The sequence below is a fragment of the Anser cygnoides genome, chromosome 4, assembly GCF_040182565.1.
Source record: "Anser cygnoides isolate HZ-2024a breed goose chromosome 4, Taihu_goose_T2T_genome, whole genome shotgun sequence".
Classification (NCBI taxonomy): Eukaryota; Metazoa; Chordata; class Aves; order Anseriformes; family Anatidae; genus Anser; species Anser cygnoides.
The window spans coordinates 25,101,933-25,121,311 of NC_089876.1; the positions used below are offsets into that span (position 1 = coordinate 25,101,933).

The 19,379-nt window shown below is 42.8% G+C and overlaps 1 protein-coding gene across 18 annotated transcripts in view; it reads left to right on the forward strand.

Moving 5' to 3' along the window:
* LIMCH1 (LIM and calponin homology domains 1) overlaps window positions 1-19,379 on the forward strand; it is a 177,423-nt gene that overhangs the window by 128,893 nt on the left and 29,151 nt on the right. For all 18 annotated transcript variants that reach the window (XM_066995787.1, XM_066995794.1, XM_066995797.1 and 15 more), the window contains 10 exons: window positions 551-805; window positions 2,105-2,437; window positions 3,146-3,469; window positions 4,029-4,262; window positions 5,225-5,470; window positions 6,350-6,385; window positions 11,639-11,765; window positions 14,566-14,720; window positions 14,913-15,315; window positions 18,955-19,176. In XM_066995787.1, the coding sequence (XP_066851888.1) occupies window positions 551-805; window positions 2,105-2,437; window positions 3,146-3,469; window positions 4,029-4,262; window positions 5,225-5,470; window positions 6,350-6,385; window positions 11,639-11,765; window positions 14,566-14,720; window positions 14,913-15,315; window positions 18,955-19,176 (2,335 nt within the window). The remainder of the gene's footprint in view (window positions 1-550; window positions 806-2,104; window positions 2,438-3,145; window positions 3,470-4,028; window positions 4,263-5,224; window positions 5,471-6,349; window positions 6,386-11,638; window positions 11,766-14,565; window positions 14,721-14,912; window positions 15,316-18,954; window positions 19,177-19,379) is intronic.

Consider the following 19,379-nt stretch of genomic DNA (forward strand, 5'->3'; position numbering starts at 1 on the left):
AGAAATGTTCTTTGAATATCTAGTAGCTCTTTTCAGTAATGCATAACTTGCCTTTTGGTTGCTGGTAATTTGATTACATTAACATTTTGTAATGAGTTGTTTGGCACAGCATCTGAAGAACACATAACCAGATTTTAATATTCTAATGCTATTGACATGACTCTAAGATCAAAGAAACTCTGTAGTATGTTTGTGAGCAAAACTTGAATTCACTTCACTAATATTATGGAAATGAGATATTTGTAACTATTTAAGGGAAGGCTTATTGCAGAAATGCTTGATACAGGAATAACTCCAAGGTTTTTGTTGCTCGAGGTAGGAACAGAAGTCTTGAAATGAAGTGGTCTCAATAGTGCATGAGCAGGATAGTGTTAGGTAGAATCACTTGATGATCAACTTCTCATGTTTACTTCCTAAAATAAATGTAAAATAATCTTCTTATAAATTCAGTTTTATCTTCCTGTGCTCTGAACCTCTTCTAATGACACTGATTTATCATTGCTCCCTCAAAATATCTTCTCTTGCTGAAATGGAATGTGTGTTAAATTAGAGGAAGCCAGGTGCACGTAGCAGCAGCAAGGCAACTAGTGATGCACAAAGAGAATACACCTCTGAAAACTGAGAAGAATAAGTCAGAGGAGGAAGAAGAAGTGAAAGTGCCTGATACTGAGAGAGACGATTTGGCTAAACGGAAATCTCAGAGTGTCCTTCCTCAGCTTCAAGAAGATACGGTTTTTGTGAATGCGTCTATAACAAAAGCAGATTTGGAGACCTGGAAAAGATTGAAACTGTCAGGGGAGCCCAGGTATGGTGTCATCCTGTGCTTCCTGTGGACAGGACTGGCACCCTAAGAAGCGTGTTTATTTTGTCACAATCCTTTTGTGTGTGCTTGTGTTTTTAACCTTGCAGAATGCCTTGATGAAAGCAAGTCTTTACCTACCTAGATTTTCAGGAGGAGTCCAAAAATCTATGTAGGGATGCTGTCTATCGGGAAATGGAAGTGTGTCCATTATGAAGAAAAATCCAGTTTCGTAGTAGCTCTGCCTTTGGATGCTTTTGCTGTCATCCCAGGAAGGTTCCTTTTGTCTTGTGGATCAGTCCGCTGTGAAGCTGCTGGAGGTTGACCAGCAGAAAGGTCCATGTAGTGCTGCTAACCGAGCTATCTGCAGGACTTGGGGCATTATACCCTGAGGGCTTTAACTGAGGATCAGCATCTCTGCATTAACGTGCCTGTACTGCTTTTGAGACCTGAGCTAATATATCTGCATGGTATTTTACTGTGCTGAGTAAATATACCAGTGCAATCTGTCACTAAAGCAGAAGTTGCAGGAGCCTTGTTGTATGGCGTAGAGATGCTTGTGTTGTAAACTAACTCTCCACAAAGGGAGCTGGTATAAAGGCGTTATTCTAGGCTATTTCCCTGTGGAGATGGACTCTAATGAATGCAGGTGATTTGTGACTCCAATAGGAAAGGGTAAAAACTCCTGGCTTTCCTGTTTAGGCGCATGCCATTTTCCAATTAGAGGTCGCCATCTGTTCAGGTGCTCTCCTAACAATGTGGTCACTGTGTGGAATTTCAGCTCTAATACAAACCACCGAGAATCAATCACTCTCTCGTCTCAAAAATATTATTAGTTTCCCCATTACTTTGGAGGTGAATTATTAAAGGCAACCTTCAAATCAAGATTCAGTGCCCTTTTTGCAGGATAAGTGAGTTGCCCTTCCTGGTGCTCTCGTGCCACTGGCACCCCCACATGACGGGTGGGGTGTACTGGTGCTGCACAGTCCCATGTAGCGCACGGCCTGGGTCTGCATCAGGGAACTATGGCTTTTTTTAGGGTAAAGTATTAATTCTGGAAATATTTTTATGCTATGGTCCTTCCTCTAAGGAAGGACTTTCATAGATGTTTTCCCAGCAGGTAAACAGTATCTTTGGTCCTTGGTATCTTTGGATTTTATTTGTCAGGCCACAGTGTGCCTCACCTCTCTGTACCTGTGTCCTTGAATTTTAAAATAAAACCCCTTTAAAAACTTAGGAGCATTTAATTTGCTTTATTCTGGGGTCTCATTTGGGGGGGACTCTTTTATTCCTCATTCTGACTAGTGAAGAAGATCTCAAATGTCCCAGTGACACTCCTCCACCAGCTGAAGTCACAGTGAAAGCAGCAGCCTGCGACGATTTTGCTGTCCGCAAAGCCAGAGCAAACAAAAAGGCTGGTAGCCCCAAGCAGAAGTTCGTGCATTTTGGGCCGGTAACTGAGATCGATCAACAGAAATGGGACAGGCTCAGCATTGGCAGGGCTTCCCGCAGGGGTGAAGCAGAAGAGGAAAGCCGCAAAGACAGCGTGGGGATTCCCTCTGGTGTTGAAAGCTCTCCTTCAGCCACTGCTGGCAGGCTCCGTTTTGATGAAGCATCTAAGGCACAGAACGAGCCCAGGTATTGGTGTGGCGTAGGAAGCACTGCTCAGCTGGAAGCGAGCCCTGGTATTGCAAGAGGCTGCTCTGCATGGGGGTGGACTGTGGCACATACCAAAGAGCTGTTGACACGCACGGCCTTGTTCAGAAGTCATCTGACGCTTCCACAGTCCCTTAATGTGTTTAGGCTTGTGCAAAACAACGCTGTGCATATGTTTTCTGACAGCTTACCTCAACGTTTCTGGCTATCAGTGAAACCACTGGTATCTCAGAACCCGAGCTATCTTTAAAGCCCTCTGCTGCTTGAACTCCCGCAGCTTTTCTCCGCCTGCTTTCAATACGTTAGGGATTTGGCGTTCAGCTTTCTGGCCTTAGTGGTGTTCAAAACATGCTTTCTTCAGTCCTAATGGATTTACTTGCTTTTTGAAGATGTAATGCTGAGACCGAGGTGTGTTGGTGTTCTGTGTTTCTGGTGTTTATCTGGAAGAGAATTGCAGCTCGGGGAAGTTAACATATTAGTAGAGCTTACGTTTATTTGGCTTTTCTTTAATTGCTTAGTCTGTGGCTGTAGTGAGAGTTTTTAATGAGTGCATTTAGCAAGCAATTCATTCAGTTAAGTTTGTGTGTTTATAAAACATTTGCGAACTGAGTTGAAGGACTTAGCTCTTATGCCTCATTTGACCTGGGAACGTTTTGTCTGTCTCACCCCTCCTCACCACCTCTTTGCCAGTGAGGTAGCAAAGTCAGGTACAGAAGAATGTTGCAGGAGAGCGCTATCACCCATCCCTGCCACTGCCATCGTCTCTGAGAAGCAAACCCTGTGCAGTTCAAACAAACTGCAAGAAAGCACCGAGGAAGAACGCGATGAGCATTTGCCAGACATTGAGAGAGATGATATGTTGGTTAGAAGGATGGGGACATTCCAGAGGCGTACCACGAGCCCCGTTCATATGCATTGCCCTCCCCTGCCAGTAACTCCTCATCTGCTGCGGCAACGGCAAGGGGAGGCAGTAGCTCGTGAGAAGGATTTGAAGACTCCACGGGAAGCAGAAAGGTCAGAGAACAGAAGCAGCAGATCCCTCTGAGCTTCATGCCTGGTTTGTGTGTGGTGTGAGCTGAGATCAGTCAGCAATGTTATTCCATTCTTCACGCAGCCTTTAAAGATGTGTTTTACTCATTCATCATGGCATGTGCTCTGTTTTATGAAATTACTTACAAGAATGTATCCTATGAACATAAAACAGTCTGTTTTCTTTCATAATATTTAAGTACTTCAATTGTTAATTGCCGTTCAGCATGAAAACAGTCTTTCATCTTTTGGGGGGATTTCTTTTGCAGTCTCCAGACTGTTATGCCAGCTTCTAAGCGAACGATTCCTTGCATATATTTTTATGCAATCCCCAACTTCTAACATATCTCCTACATAAGCGTGGCACTCGGTTTAGTTTCCTCTTGCTCTCATTCCCTGCGCTGTAGCTGAAGATGCCTACTTGTCCATCACGCTGCAGCTGTGTTTTGAGTAATAGTACCCCACGTTGCCTCAGCAGCTGCTGGCCTGGGGGCTGTGCAAGTGAACATTATCACGGAACAGTGTCACTTGTCTCTCTGAGCAGCACTGTAACACGAGAAGAGAGCCAAGAACAGCTTGAAATCCCTCATCAGCAGAGTGGTGGAACAGAAAACAAAGTGAAATTTCCAGACCCGCAAAGAGATGACATGCTGGCCAGAAGAACTGGAGCTTTTCTCAAACAGCCGGGGCCAAGTGTTAAACAGTTCCTTCCCATGCCATTTTCAAAGCAGCAGACTAAGCAGGGCACAGCTAGAGAACTTGAAAAGAAAACTGTGAGGTAAGAAAGTTGCTTCTCTCTTTCCCTTGTAGTGAGTCCTGTGGACTGCTTGTCTAGATCTCCTGATCTAGAAGAGTTGCTGTTGGCCCAGCAGAGGTTTATTCCGTACTGCGTCTTAAACCTGTGCTGACTCTTCCTGCTCAAACAGCTCTGATAGGCAGCACAGGTTTTCTGGCCCTTTTGGTAGAGCTGTCTGAAGACTCAGACCAGAGATCTAGCAGATGCAAAACTAATAGCATGTGACAATAGATAGATACAGCAAGATTGTGTTACATGTGTAGAGTTTTCTGATTAAATATGAGCTAATCATTAAAAGTATTTCCAGCAAGAATCAAGGTGCTGGACATGGTAGATTAGATGCTTGTCTATAGCTTAGCCAGTGCCAGTGACTCCCAAACAGGAAAAGACGACTCTGGAACGAGCTCCCCCCGATAAGGTTTGGTGTCTTTGTTCAGATGAGCAGGGCTACGTGGGGACGTTGGAGGGGTAAGCCTCAGAACAGAGTTATGCAGTGGCTGGTTGAGCCACGTGCAGGTGAGACCGGAAAGTTCTCGCTCCTCAGCCTTTTCGAAGTACATGAGAAGGGAAGGATACACGTGCACCTGCGCATACGCAAATGAAAAACTGATGTACAGGTCAGCCAGGAGAAGAAAAACACTGTCACCTACTGTAGAACTGAACAGTGGTTTGATGTTGAAGTGACCTTAGGTTGAATATGTACATAAAGCTTTAATTTTTCAGGTTGTCCAGGGAAATCTATGTTACTGGCATGGGAGAATGGAAGTACAAGCATTTGACTCTATTAAGTTTTGGGCACCTGTCTCATTTAGCTTGTCAGCTATTAGCTGTTTTGGTTTGTGAGTTTTTTTGATAACTTACAGTTATGCTTTCCATTATGTATATGTGATTTTTCAAATGTTGCTTAATACATTTCTTTGCACTGCTGCCTTTGGCTCACTCAGGCCTGAAAAATGTCCACAAGTCTGCAGTACTAGCTCTGAAAAACCTGTAATGCTACCTCAACACGAGCAGCAAGAGCAGGAAAGATGTGATCTCCCCCCTGCCAGACAAGATGATAATAGTTGTACTGCCCAAGTGGGTGAACATAACCTTAATGAAGTCCGCCTTGATCAAACGTCTAAGCTTCAGGAGGTTCCTGAGGAAAACAAAAATGAAACATTGTCAGCCAAGGATGAGCATCTGCAAACGTGAGCTCTGTATGGTGTGAACCACGCAGCTTGTACACCCCTTGCTCTCCTACTGTGTGCACACTTCAGAATTCAGATTTTGCTTTGCTTGGTGTGTTTTTAGTCCAAACTAAAATGTTGTATGCCAGTACACACTTTTGAGAACCAAAAGAATATCTGTATAATGTATTGTTTTCTTTTCTACAGCTAATGAAAGCAAATATTTGATTGCATTGTTTATGTGAATAAAAAAAATAGCTTATGAGTAGCAGAGGTTCAACTGGACTCTGCTGGGCATCTTCAGAGATGTGTGTCTTGCTTCTCTATGATTCAAAAGTGCTGCAGTGTCAACTTTTGTACTTCATGTTCTTTTATGATAAATCCCAGATACAAACATGGCATTTGCATGACTCAGAACAAGACAGACGCTTCAGTGAATGACACACTGACATGTGTATTACCAGTACCTTTTTTTCAGCTTCACAAAAAAAAAAAAATTACCCTACTATAATGGTGATTTGAGCACTACTGTGGAATGTAACTGTTCAGTTTTGTCTCCATTCATTGCATGTGAGCCACTTAATGTAAATGTCAATACATTGTCTATTTTCATTAACTATTTTCTAAACCCAGTTTAGGTATGCTGTAGTACATTTTTACAATGGGGGTATTAGTCAGGGAGGGATGGGCAGTTTTCTTGGGCAGTTTGACCATCAGATGATTAGGTAAGTTTTGTGTATCGAGTACATTATCTCTGAACAGCATGGTTGGTTCTCTGTTGGTATGCTTTAGTAGTACAGGTTGGATGTTCAAGGAAATGTTACCCAAATTGGATGGGTCCAGTTGCAATTACTATTTACTGTATTTACCAACACTCTAATTTTGTATTTGGTCTTGTAGATTCGGCCCCAGAACTGCTGTGTCTGATGACGCAGAGTAAGTTGTCTTGTGTTCACAAGATTCTGTTTTAAACAACTTACACTGCATGCTTTCCAGTCTTTCTACTAATTTAAAATGCAGTTGATGCCTCATTATTATTTTGCAGTGTTCCAGCAAATAAATTTTTCAGAAAAGCACTGAAAAATTGAATGCAATATGGCTTACATTGCAGCTAAAAATAATTTATATATAAAAACCCATAAAAACTGAGCATAACACTAATATGCAGCTGTTGCTTAAAGCCTTATTTCTTCTTTTTTTTCACTTTTTTTTTCCCTTTTTTTTTTTTCTTTTCTTTTGTTTTTCTTCTGAATTTCCATTGCCTCTAATCAGTTGTGGGTAAGGACAGTTGGGTTGAATCTGGGTTGGGTGTTGGGAAAAAAAACGAAGTGTGACCTGTACAACTCAACCAGGAAGAAAAAGGAAAACCCAAAGTACAATAAAATTCATTGTGATCTTCAGAATAATTATCAGGAAAATATATCTTTAGCTGTTCCTTTATTGTCTTTTAAAATCTTTCTCTTGAATCCCTTCTAGGTTGGGAGTAATTTAATAATATACTAAACTTAAATTTTAAGCTCTTCACCTCAATGCCTTACATTTTGCAAAAGTAGTAGGACTGGGACATTTATTGCACTTAAACGTTTTTATTGTGTGTGGATGCATGTGAACTGTAGTTCAGAATAATATGCAATGTCATTTAAACAGCTCTGTGAATGTATTAGCTATTCTCACTTACAAAGTGCAGTCATTTAGAAGCAAAGAAATAGTTGGGGACTACCCACATAATAGTGTCTTTAATATCCTTCTATTCACAGAAATGCATATGACCTTCTCTTGTCTCCCGGATTAAATCACAAAATAGAAATGGCAGAGAGGGTTTTCTTGTTTCATTTTAATAACAAGTATATGCAGAGACTCATATATATTTTTCAACCTTTCCTCTAATGATAAAGGCTAGAATCACGGACTGAATATTCTTTACAAGACCTGTACTACGCAGATGTATTTCCTTTATGCCGTGCAAAGCCCTTGTCCTCTGCCCACAGAGTAAATGTGATCATTTTCAAGAAGTAGAAATCTTTTCAATCAAATCAAGAGATGAGGTATAACTAGCATAGCAACACAGAAATACTGTACTTTACAGTGGAGTCTTTCCTGCCATTTCATAAAGCGTTACTTGTATGATTGATTTGTTCACGTTTCCGCACAGTTTTGCGCATCTGTATTAAATGCAAAGATGAGAGAAAGTACATGGAGATGCCTTCAAAGGGGCATCACAACGTGTTTGGTTGTGTAATGTAAGAATAGCAAGGATGCAAATAAATAATGTTTATTGCACATCGATTCTAATTTTGTTTTAAACGGCAAAACAATAAATGTTCAAGCCTTATTATCATCCTTGCCAGATGTGCTACAGCTTACAGAGCAACTACTTTTTAAATTGTCTTTAAATTTCTTATAAATGTAAGATTGTGTTTTTCCTCCTGAAGATGAAGTACTTAGGAAGACTCTAATAAAATGTGGCTCACAAGTAGGAAAAATAAATTGAGCTGACATTTAAAATGCTTCCAAAATGTTTGTCAAGTCTTCTTTGAAAACCGTGCCTTGAACTGAGCCCTAGACCCAGTGCTATTTATTGCAGCAGCAGAACCTAGAAACCCCCTTGTTAGGCTGACAGAGTTCCCCTCGCTGGTTAGTGGCTGTCGGGTTGTGACAGCAGCCCAGGGCTGTCTCCAGCTCCCGAAAAAGCAATATTCAGTGTAACTTGGAGGAAAGGAGACAACCCTGACTAGGCGCTGTGATTGCTTGGAGACTCCCCAGACATAATTACAGGCTTAGTACAACAATGTGAACACTGCATAAGATAATAGTTTTCTACTGGGGGGCAGCAAGAGGTTGCTCATGGTTCTCTTTCCCCTTTCTCCATTCCCCAGACCTTCCTGTGGCCCTCTGTCGGGTTTCCAATTCCTGTCACTTTCCAATTCCTGTTACGTTCTGCCCAGTCTAGAAGTGGGAGCCATGTTAGACCTGGCAGGGACTGTGGTGATATCCTGGGGCATCTTCGTTTCTCTCCAGATCAGATTTCGCAAAATGTAGAGCAAAAAATACAGAGTGGTGTAGCTGGGCATGCTGTTATGTGGTAAAGTGCTGGCAATGTGGTCTCTTCTGAAGGGGGAGAGGCACAAGAAGGCTAACTCGATATGGTTGAAATGCAGTGCATCTCTCTCTTCCCCTTGCAGTTGCCTCCCCTATAGCTAAGGGGTTGCTGCTGACCAGTCCCACGCCTCCCTAGGAGATGGGCTGAGTTCTGGTGGCAGTGTGACAACCCAGTGTTCATTTAGGCTTATGCTTTATACTTTAAGCCCAACAATTCAGTTATAGTGGTATGAGAAGTTTGAGTATTTGTTTACTAGAGTCTGATCCTTTAGCCAGCCTGTCTCTTTTTTATGTTTTGTTGGGGTTTCTTAAGTCTTAGTATGTTTATAAATGGTAATGCAGCCACATAATAAATGCTTTGCATAAGGATTTTAACATACTCTCATAAAAAGATTTTTTACTGTAGATCAGACTCTTAAATTAAATGGTCTGAACTCTCAAGTCTATGAAGATGTTTTTATCTCGTGCTTCAAATTTTTATTAAAAAAAAATATTACTGTATTATAACTCTAACAAAAAAACCCTGTAATTTGCAAGAATATAGTAGTGTAACTTAAAAAATCACATTATCCCAAAGACCCAGCCATTCAAAATAGGTTGGTCTGCACAGTTTTTTCCCAGATCTGTGTTAAAACAGCAGATGTGGTACGCTGGTCAGCAGAAGGGCCTGTCGCTTCCAGAGTTTGGATGCAATCCCCAGAGCCTTGCTCATGGCAGAAAAATCATGGTCAGGAATTCTGTACTGTAACATCTCCCCAACTGTGTGCCTGTGACCTGGCAGGCGGTTGAAGGAAGACGTAAATCTAGCTCTTTTCATGCAGGTGATAGTTGCAGACTGGAGTCATCCGTAGCTTACGTAAGAAAGAAATCGGAAGAAATGATGTCAGACTCATAGCCAAAGTGTCTTCTGACAGAAGCCCAGAGAGTTTTGGCCTCAATTTTCTTCTAAGGATGAATGTGTCAGGCAGAGAAACCGACGTAGGCCTTTCAGGTGGCCTTTTCCATGTCCTGAGGAAATGAGGTGGCTCTCGATAATGGCTGTTGGGCGCTGGTCAGAGCAGAGAACAGTGCTTTGAGATGACTCCGTCAGACTGCTCTCTCGGGAAGCCAGATGGGCACGGTAGCGTGTTACCGCAGAGCTGGCGTTAGGCTGATGACAGGTTGAACCTATCCGGTGCCTTATCCACGGCAGTGAAGGGTGAGCAGCGTGAGGTGACGACTAGAATAGAAGGTTCGTATGGGGTTGTAGTGCATGGTTTCATTCCTACTGTAGGTCGAAGCTTTTTCCAGAGTGCCTTTTTATTGCATTATTAATAGCCGTAAAACCTTCGTTTTGCCATCTTTGTGTACCCTGAGTGAATGCAGGGAAAAAATACTAGCCTTTCATTAGGAGGTCAGGACTCCTAGTTGAAAGTATCTTTATTCTCCCACCCCAAATGACCAAGGACTAGTCCTCATGCACTACAACCAGTTACCAGCGTTTCAGGTCTTCTGTTTTCTTCTACTTTATGTGAATGAAATATTCTTCGACATGAGGGAAAGGTACAAGAAGGGAGCTACACAACCAGTTAGACCCAGTAAGCAAATAGTTAACACTAAAGGCTTTTCTTACTCTAAGTTTCAAAAGCACTTAAACTGGAAAAAAAACAGCGACAGTGGCTTTATTATGTTATTCGTCTCCCAACCTACCTCAGCAGTTTGCAAAATACGGCTGGTATTTAAATGTTCATTAGTAGGCTTTTAGTTTTTAAAACAACAGCAAAACTTGCTCTCTCTTCTGTTATTTAAGAGTGCTCCAATCTAATCCTGAGCAATGCAACCCCCAAATTACCCGCAGAGAATCCCAAAGTACCCCTCCTCAGCACTCTGTTTAAGGGATGAAGCGTGGTAATACGCTAACCTCACTGTTTGGGCTTAAAGGCAGTAGGGTGTGTGTTCTGCCTTTCGTTTCTGCATAAATGCCTACTAACGGGATGGGATCTGTGCATGTCCTTTTCCATCCACTGTCCAGACCTTTCAGTTTTCCCTATAGAGTGGGTTGCTCACATCTTTGCTTGCCTGAATAAAATGACAGCTAAATATGTATAAGCACAGCTTTCCGCGTGTATTCACTTTGATTACTGCGTACACAGTTGCCTACAATTTTGTCTTCATTTGGTGCTTCTCCTGCTAGTCGGCTCACCTAAAGCTACAGATGATCATTTGAAGACTGCTGCGAAATTACCTCGTGTGGAGCTGCATGGCTTTTTTCTTTTTGCTTTTTTGCTTTTAATGGCACAACTGAGGTCATGTCTTACTAATAATAGGTAGTACGGGGGAGTAGTAAGTCCATTATCTACATGTGGAGATCTTTAAATAATATGAATGGCTGTATAATATCAAACCATGACCTTTTTTTCCTTTAGCTTTCCAAAGGTCAGGGACAGAAATAGCATGTGTATGAAGAAACTGTTCTGTCCTGATTACGATTGTTTGTTGTACAGTCGGCTTTGCCTTTGTTAGGTTGGCTGGATTAATAAGTTGGTGCTGATAGCATTGAGTTCCTTGGAGGCAGGGAAGGGAGAGGAGGAAGCAACATGCTGTTTGTGTTGCATGGACTTCTCTGGGCAGGCTCTCCGGGTTTCTGTAGCATTTAGCCAGCCATGCTGCCTGCAGTGTACTTCTCAAGCCTCTCTTGTTTTACGGTAAAATGGAAGCTGCTGTCTGCAGTATAACTGGAGAGGTCAGTGAAAGCTCAGTGGGAAACATCTTCAAAAAGTTAAATATTCTGACCTCAGCTCTGAATACAACGATTTTAACAACAGCTACTGATGGAGCGTTATTTTTAGTAACGCTTCTTAGTGAGAAATAAAGGTACTGCTGGCTAACGAAAGCAAGAGAAAATTGAGGAGTATATTGCCTGAAGTGCTGCGTGGAAGTCATATCGCTGCTCACTGGTCCTTCTAGGGGACTGCTGCTTTTGGGAGCTTCCTAACGGTGCAGGTGTCTGATTCTGCTGCAGCACCCTCATGTGGCTTTAGCTCTAACAAACCTGAGGGAACTTAAGCTTATAAATAACACTGCCCTTCTTACTATTCCCTCATCATTTAGGAGCGTGAGCATGTTTGACATGAGATGTGAAGAAGAAGCTGTGTCTCAGCCTCACAGCAAAGCTCGCCATGAAAAACTGCAGAACATACACAACCAGCTGAAAGAGGACGAGACCAGATGGCAAGATGTGAGTGTACAACATTGTCTGCAACACTGGCGCTGAAGCCAGCTAGCTGGGCAAAAAAGTAAAACCTCCTAAACCTACAGTTGCTCTGTACTAAAAACAGGAGCTTTTTTCTTTGTGTTTGTTTTTTTTTTCAATGTGTTGTGTTCCTAAAAGCACAGAAGTTCATAATTTGATGTACTTTACACAACACACAGGTGCGCTTGGTATTTTGCTTTTGTATAAAATTTAATTAAACTATAGGTAAAAATGGAAGCAGGACAGCTTCTATTCACCGATTTCTCTAATTTTCTAATTAGTAAATGCCCGAAGTGACAAAATATACAACTAAGAAGGGTGATAAATATATAGGTTGGACTTGACTTCAATAAATTGAATAGATACAGAAAATGCTAATATTTTCCACCTTATCCAAGCAAACAAATTACCCTTCAAGTTAGGTACACCCTGCTTGCATTACAAACCGTTCCCAAACCCTCCTTATTCAATGTGTTTTTTAAGTTGTCCTGGCAATTTTGCATTATCTTCAGCAAATCAACAGGGACAGAAAAACATTGTTCATGATTTGCAGGTAGGTTAGTACGAGGAGTCTCAGTATCAGTCTTGTTCATTCCTGAAGACTGATTTTCAGTGAGGACTGTCTGAGTTGTGTTATTTTTACATCTCTTCAAGCGGTTAGTACAGTGATTTCCAATTATAAGGACAGCTGCTACAAAACATTTTTATAGACATTTTTATAGAAAATTCAGAAAAAAAAGGACAGTATGCACAACTAATAAATAACTTTTTGTAGAACAATGAAGGATTTCAACTGAGTGGTCTGTATGTGTGGGAAGCCTTAATTTCCCAGCAGAGATAAGAATGAGTCCAAAGGAATTCAAGAGGTTTGAGAACTCTTCGCTGCTGAATGGAAAATCCTCTGAGCTAAAGTGCGCAAGTTTTCCAGGCCCTCAGCACCTTACACGCCAAACTAAAAGTTCTGAAGAGCTACTAAAAATTCCCGTACTGGAATGTCCTTGGCATTCAGAGGGCTTTGTAGAGACGACACCACATTCATGGTCTCATATTCGTTATATGCCCATGCTGTAAATTTGCCAACAATTAACAGTTTCATAGCTTGTTTTATTATTATTGTTTTTCTAAAGCAGCAGAGCTGGAAAAGATAAACATGTATGGTTTTTAATTGCAAAAAGAGGAGGAGGGCTTATGTTATGAAATTTGCTAATGAAAAACTAATTTCCAAACAATAGGCAATAGTGGGAGTAGCTGAATAAAGAAATGCTTTTGTACTTCAATGAGAATAATTAGTAACTGAAAAAAATGAAAGGCCATGTTTCAAGAAGGGGATTATGGACTGATATATGTAGGTCATGAGAAGAAATACTTTAATGAGCATTCCCTTGAGTGTAACGTCAATAATTTGTGGTTTTAAGCTAAATTAAAAGTGACAAGGTTTGTTCCTGGTTTTAATAAAATAAGTTATGCTTGCAGTACCTTCTGCTGTTTACCAATAAAAATGCAATTAAAATATTTGGAAAACCATGTAATTAATGAAATAGCCTTTGAATTAAGTATGTGTACAGAATCTCTGGTTTTCATTAAAACCAGAATTTGTTAGAGCGCGTGAAATACTGTCTGTATCCTAATCTCCTAATGTTGTAAAGTTAATGACAAACATATCCCTACAGTTTCCTATGAAGTTATTTTTATTTGCAGAAGTTCTGCAGAGGGTATTTTTTAACATGAAAAATTTTGTTCCTTTCCTGGTTGGTTGCAGAGAAATTTTACAGCTTAGAAGCACTTGTTCCCTGTAGTATTTTACTGTGAAACAAATCTTGTCTTTCTGCCTTCCAATATTTGTGAATTCATAACCCAAGCAGGATGCAGGATGCAGGTGCCCATAGCAGGTATCCCTCATGGCTTTCTGTGTTTTAGTATCAAGCTGGTTTCACATGAGAAGTAAAGAACCAGAATCACTGGGTCCTCTGGACAATTTTGGACAGGCAGCTTCCAAATAGAATAAGATTATTACTTCAACAAGAATGCGTCTACATAGCTGGATACAAACCACAGCCTTATTTCTCTCTCATATGTCAAGCCAACCAAGTGCGAGCAACACAATAACCTGTTGCTGAAATCTGGGCCCATGAGGAAGAGTTTAAGTTTGGATTCTGCACTGCGTTTTTCTGGCTGCATAGTCCCAGGTCTAGTGTGCTTGCATGTAGTTAGCTGATGGCATGGGCAACGTATGTGATTTTCAGATCTCACATTCATGGAGCTGTACTTCATGGTGAAGCAATGTCTCTTCCACCAGTGACTTCCTGCCTCTGGCACACCTGATCGTTAAAATTCCCCACCAACCTTAACTTTTCTACTTCATCTTCCTGAGGAATCAGCTTCGGGGCCTAGAATTGGCGCTAGGGAAAATGACTGCTCTAACTGGGCCCTTCAGGACACATTTCCTAATGTTATTACCTAGCATGCTTCTGCAACACTACAAAGCCAAAAACAAACAAACAAACAAACAAACAAACAAACAAAACCCACACCAGCCACCAGTAAAAATACATGATGAAATTCTGACTGCATCCTGCTATTAGGAAAAAAATAGTACAGCACCATCTTTTCATGGTATCATCTCCTTTTCTTTTTAAAGTAAACACCGCTGCCTGCAGGTAATGAGAGCCTGGTCCACAGCCAGGAGCAGACGTTGCAGAGCTTTGCTGACTGGGTTCATTGATTTCTTATAGCCAGTTTTTAGTTGTTTGCAACTCTGCGTTCAGCTGCCTTCCTTCTCTCGCAGGACCTGGCTCGGTGGAAGAGTCGTCGAAGGAGTGCTTCCCAGGATTTAATAAAAAAAGAAGCTGAGAGAAAGAAAATGGAAAGGTTATTGTCTGGAGACGGATCAAATGAGCGCAGAAAAAGCATCAAAACCTACCGAGAAATTGTAGAAGAGAAGTACGTTTTTTTACTGAAGTGCGGTGGCGTGTCTGAAAATGCGGTGTGCTTCGTCGGTGATAGGTGGCAGTGGGCAGCCAGGCCTGCAGGACTACGGTGGGGGAGAGGGATATCGATGGAGCAGAGGAAACAGGAATGATTTGCAGTGTTAATTTTAATGTGATGGTTTTTCTTGTATTGTCTCCCGTGCAGAGAGAGAAGAGAGCGGGAGCTTCATGAGGCGTACAAGAACGCAAAGTCCCAGGAGGAGGCTGAGAGCATCCTCCAGCAGTACATCGAAAGGTTCACCATTAGCGAAGCTGTCCTCGAGCGCCTGCAGATGCCAAAAATTCTGGAAAGAAGTCATTCAGTGGAGCCAGATTCCCCACTGAAAGACCCGAATCCTCTGAGATACTTAAGGCAACAGTCGCTGCCTGCTCCAAAATTCACTGCCACCATTGAAGCAACCATTGTTCCCACCGCTGAATTAGAGCCCAGCGGTTCGACGGGCCGCACGTCTCCCAGCAAAAGTGTTGTCTCCAAGGCTGTGCCTATGCTGACACCCAAGCCTTACTCTCAGCCCAAAAATACACAGGAAGTTTTAAAGAACTTCAAGGTAGGATACGTTGCACTCCTCAAAGTCGATTGGGAGGCAAAAAAAGTCCTGACTAAATCATCTCAGCATGTAAATGTTTAATGCAATTTAAGTAAAAAATCGTAGCAACATCCTGATGTTATAAAATTCAGCTTCATGCTCTGTGCTGTCCAGCCTCGTGGTTACCAACTTTTTGAGGAACTTGACCCTGGAGTATTTGTGCTGGTCATTTTCCATCAGGCTAAATTTGTTTGGGGGAAAAAGAGAGAAAGAGGGGCCTCTAGGATAAAAGCAAGGCATTTTGTGAGAAAGAGGTTAGGAAAGAGTATGTTGTCACGGTTTTTTTTGTTTGTTTGTTTGTGTTTATAACAAAAGGGCAGGGGTGGGGTCCTCGGAGGCCTTGATGTTTGGAGCAATACCTGAACCGGTTTGTGTCAAAGATCTGATTTTGCCCCACCCAGACGAGTCTGTCCCCATCAGCCAAGTCACAAGCCTTTGAAACGTTGTAGTGTGCATCTATTTCAGAGAGTCACTGCTCCTTCAGAGTTAAGAACCAGCTTGCCCAGAGATGCTCTCTGCCCTAAACATGCTTCTCACCGGGGTTAGTGGGGAAAGCTGCTTCACTGGAGTGAAGAAGGAATACAGGGTGCCCATGCACATCGAGGAAAAACAGATGGGTACTGGGGCAGTGGTGTCACTGGGAACTGCTGGTGAGGGAGGTGGGGTGGCTGCATTAGGCTGCAAGAACTGGACAAAGATTATGGGAATAAAAGAAGTAAGAGAACTTGGACAAAAGTAGGGCTGCCTTGAATGAGGACCCAGATACAGGCTTTGGAGTGTTGGCAGGGAGGGTTCAGAGAAGAGACTGAGATTAGGGTATAAAACCTGGGGAATATATGCTTGGACTGGATGGATATGGAGAATGGGAGTAGGATGCCCTTCCCTTCCCTTCCCTTCCCTTCCCTTCCCTTCCCTTCCCTTCCCTTCCCTTCCCTTCCCTTCCCTTCCCTTCCCTTCCCTTCCCTTCCCTTCCCTTCCCCCTTCCCTTCCCTTCCCTTCCCTTCCCTTCCCTTCCCTTCCCTTCCCTTCCCTTCCCTTCCCTTCCCTTCCCTTCCCTTCCCTTCCCTTCCCTTCCCTTCCCTTCCCTTCCCTTCCCTTCCCTTCCCTTCCCTTCCCTTCCCTTCCCTTCCCTTCCCTTCCCTTCCCTTCCCTTCCCTTCCCTTCCCTTCCCTTCCCTTCCCTTCCCTTCCCTTCCCTTCCCTTCCCTTCCCTTCCCTTCCCTTCCCTTCCCTTCCCTTCCCTTCCCTTCCCTTCCCTTCCCTTCCCTTCCCTTCCCTTTCCCCTTTACCATTTTTTCTCACAGGACCAAGACATGTATGTATCACATTTATGTTAATCCATACATAGTTCACATATAAAGGGAGAAATTAACACATGGATGCTTCTCCACCCTAGCCACCACTGAAAGTCTGTCTAGATCTCGGATGTGAAGGAGTGAGATTTGCCTTAATAAGACCCATTCCCTAGATTATGTAGCTGTAGCATTATTTTGCCCTGAAACACCAGTCTGTCGACGATTCTCGGCTCCAGTGACAATGTGTTGACTTGCTCCAGATCAGGAGAGGAGTATGTTTGTTTAACTCTGCAGCTGGGGCATCTGTCCTGATCATTCAAACATTTGGTTTTCCTCCCTAATATAAATAGAGAAATGTCTTAGTCTAAACAGAGACATTAAAATGGATGGTGTGGCCTGCCAGTGTTTTTCTGGTTTTTATATTTCTGAGGTCTTCCATGACCCACCTCTCTAGCAGATAATCCAGCACACAATCCCAGAAGACTTGGGGCTCAGTGTCTGCCCACACTTGCAGTTGGAAGTAAACCAAGTGTTGTGCAGCGCGGCCGAAGGCAGCGAGGAAAGGGAGGGAACTTTCCGTCTGAAAAGCAGCCAGAACGGGTGAAACACGGGCAGGGCCCGGCTGGTTCTCCCTGCCTGGGAGCTGGCCGTGTGAGGTGCCAGCTGCCCTCACCTCCCTGCACTCCCGTCAGAGCTGAGGATGCCCAGCGCCCTGGAGATGGTCTCCCAGTCACTCGTCCTCAGATGAAGAGCAGGTCTCTGGATGCACGTGTACAGGCAGTTAACAGGAGAGGTTTGCCCCTAGCACAGCACCAATTGCATATACTAAGTTGGAGTGCTGCTTTTGAGGTATCCAAGCTGTTTACCCAATAAGCAGAGTATTGGAGATAAGTGAATAGTGAACGGAGGAGCAGGGCAGGGAGGATGAACTGGCAAGCACTTCTCTTAAACCACGCCTCAGTTTGGTAAGGCAGTTTTGACACTTGTTGCATCCTTTTTCAATAGCAATGAAGTAAGCCAAAAGTTCCCACAGAAAGCCAGACCTTTGAGCTTGTTTTTACACGTTTTTTGTTTATGCAGTACCTGTGGAGAGCCCTGACATGACTCATCCCCATATATATCCCGGATGACTTCTCTAAGAAATCACTGGTCTCTACTATTGCTCCCGCAAAGTCCAATTAGCGGCAGAGCAGAATCTCTCTGTACTTTCTCCATCACCTTCTTGTTGTCTCTTGTGATGATCCTTTTGCAAGGAAGGATCTGCGTGCAGAGTAGCAAAGCTCTTCTCCAAAACTCAGCCCTGCTGACAAGCCTATAAAGCTCTCTGCTGTAGCTAGGCAGGAGCTGTATAGTGCTACTGATACCTTGTGCTCTTCTGGTCCCTCTGCAGATCCCAGCTGGGCTCTTACTCTGAATGTCACCTGATTTTTTTGGAGCGAGACTTTCTCTGTGTATGCCTGGACCTCTACAAAGAGCCCGCCAAACAGAAGGAACTTTCTAAGTGCCATGCCCATCCAAAACATATTGATAAGAGAAAGCTGTATCAGTGCAAAGGAAGAAGCTAGAGCTTATTTTGTATTTTCTTCCTTGCTTAGGAGTTCCTCTGGGGGAATATGGGCCCTCCAAGGAGCTAGCTTAACCTTGAGAACAAAGTAGTTAAACTGTTTCTGCTCTCTCATCTCCGTGATGACTGCATAAAATCATTTTTTGGGGAAGTGGCTATTTATTTTATAACCTCACAGAGAAGGTGGAATGCCGGGTTTTATTTGTTGGTTCCTCACTTCCCTGTCACGAAAAGTAAAGAAACAAATGGATGAATTCTGCTGCTCCTGAGCCTTCAGAGTTCACCCAGCAGTGCTTCAGAAAGCATGTGCAAGTAACGCTGTGGTGAGCTTACCAGTTGCACAGCAGCTCGTTGGTGTAACTAGTCCTGGAGAACCAGCTGGCTTCTTGCACGACACGAGGCAAAACCCCAAAGTTTCAGTGTAAATATAGCTTAAAGCATTGTTCTTTTAAAATCCACTGCGTATGTGATGTACATGAAAGGTACTTGTAAGGTACTGGGAGAGTGAAATGTGGGAAACCGGGAAACCCAGGAATATTCTGAACTTGTCTGTATTTTATGAACCCCCCCTAGAGTGGGGTTTTCTTCTGTTTTGGCCTGTTGAAATGTGTGCTTGGCTCTGTCCTGCACTGATGGTGTAGACTGTGTTAACAACAATAGTAATGTTGTGTTGAAGTCCTGATTTCCTAGATTTCTCTGAATGCTAATTTCCTCTTTGCATTTATTTAACTGTATTCTGCAGGTAGATGGAAAAGTCAGCGTGAATGGAGAGAATTTCAACGGAGTTGAAGAAAAGGATAAAGAGTGTACAACAGTAATATTTACTCAATCGCCAAGCAGATCTCTGAAATTTGATGGAGTAGCCAGAGGGGACAGGCCCCCAGTAGAGTTGAAGAAGGACCCCACAAGTGTTGAGCTCAGTTTACAGAGGCCTGCCACTCAGAGTGTGCACAAAGAGCCAACAGTAAGAGCAACACGAACAAACCAGCCTTACTTTCTCTGCCAATTTTCTGTCTCGTAATGTATTTAATCACTAACTAATGAAACCCAAGTGGTTATGTTTGTTTTATTTCTAGAGGGTGTGCCCAGACCAGGAAAAAAAGTCCTTTGTAAATTAAAGGTTTCTTCCTTTGGGATGTGGGTAGAGAAATGGGAAGGGAAGGTTCA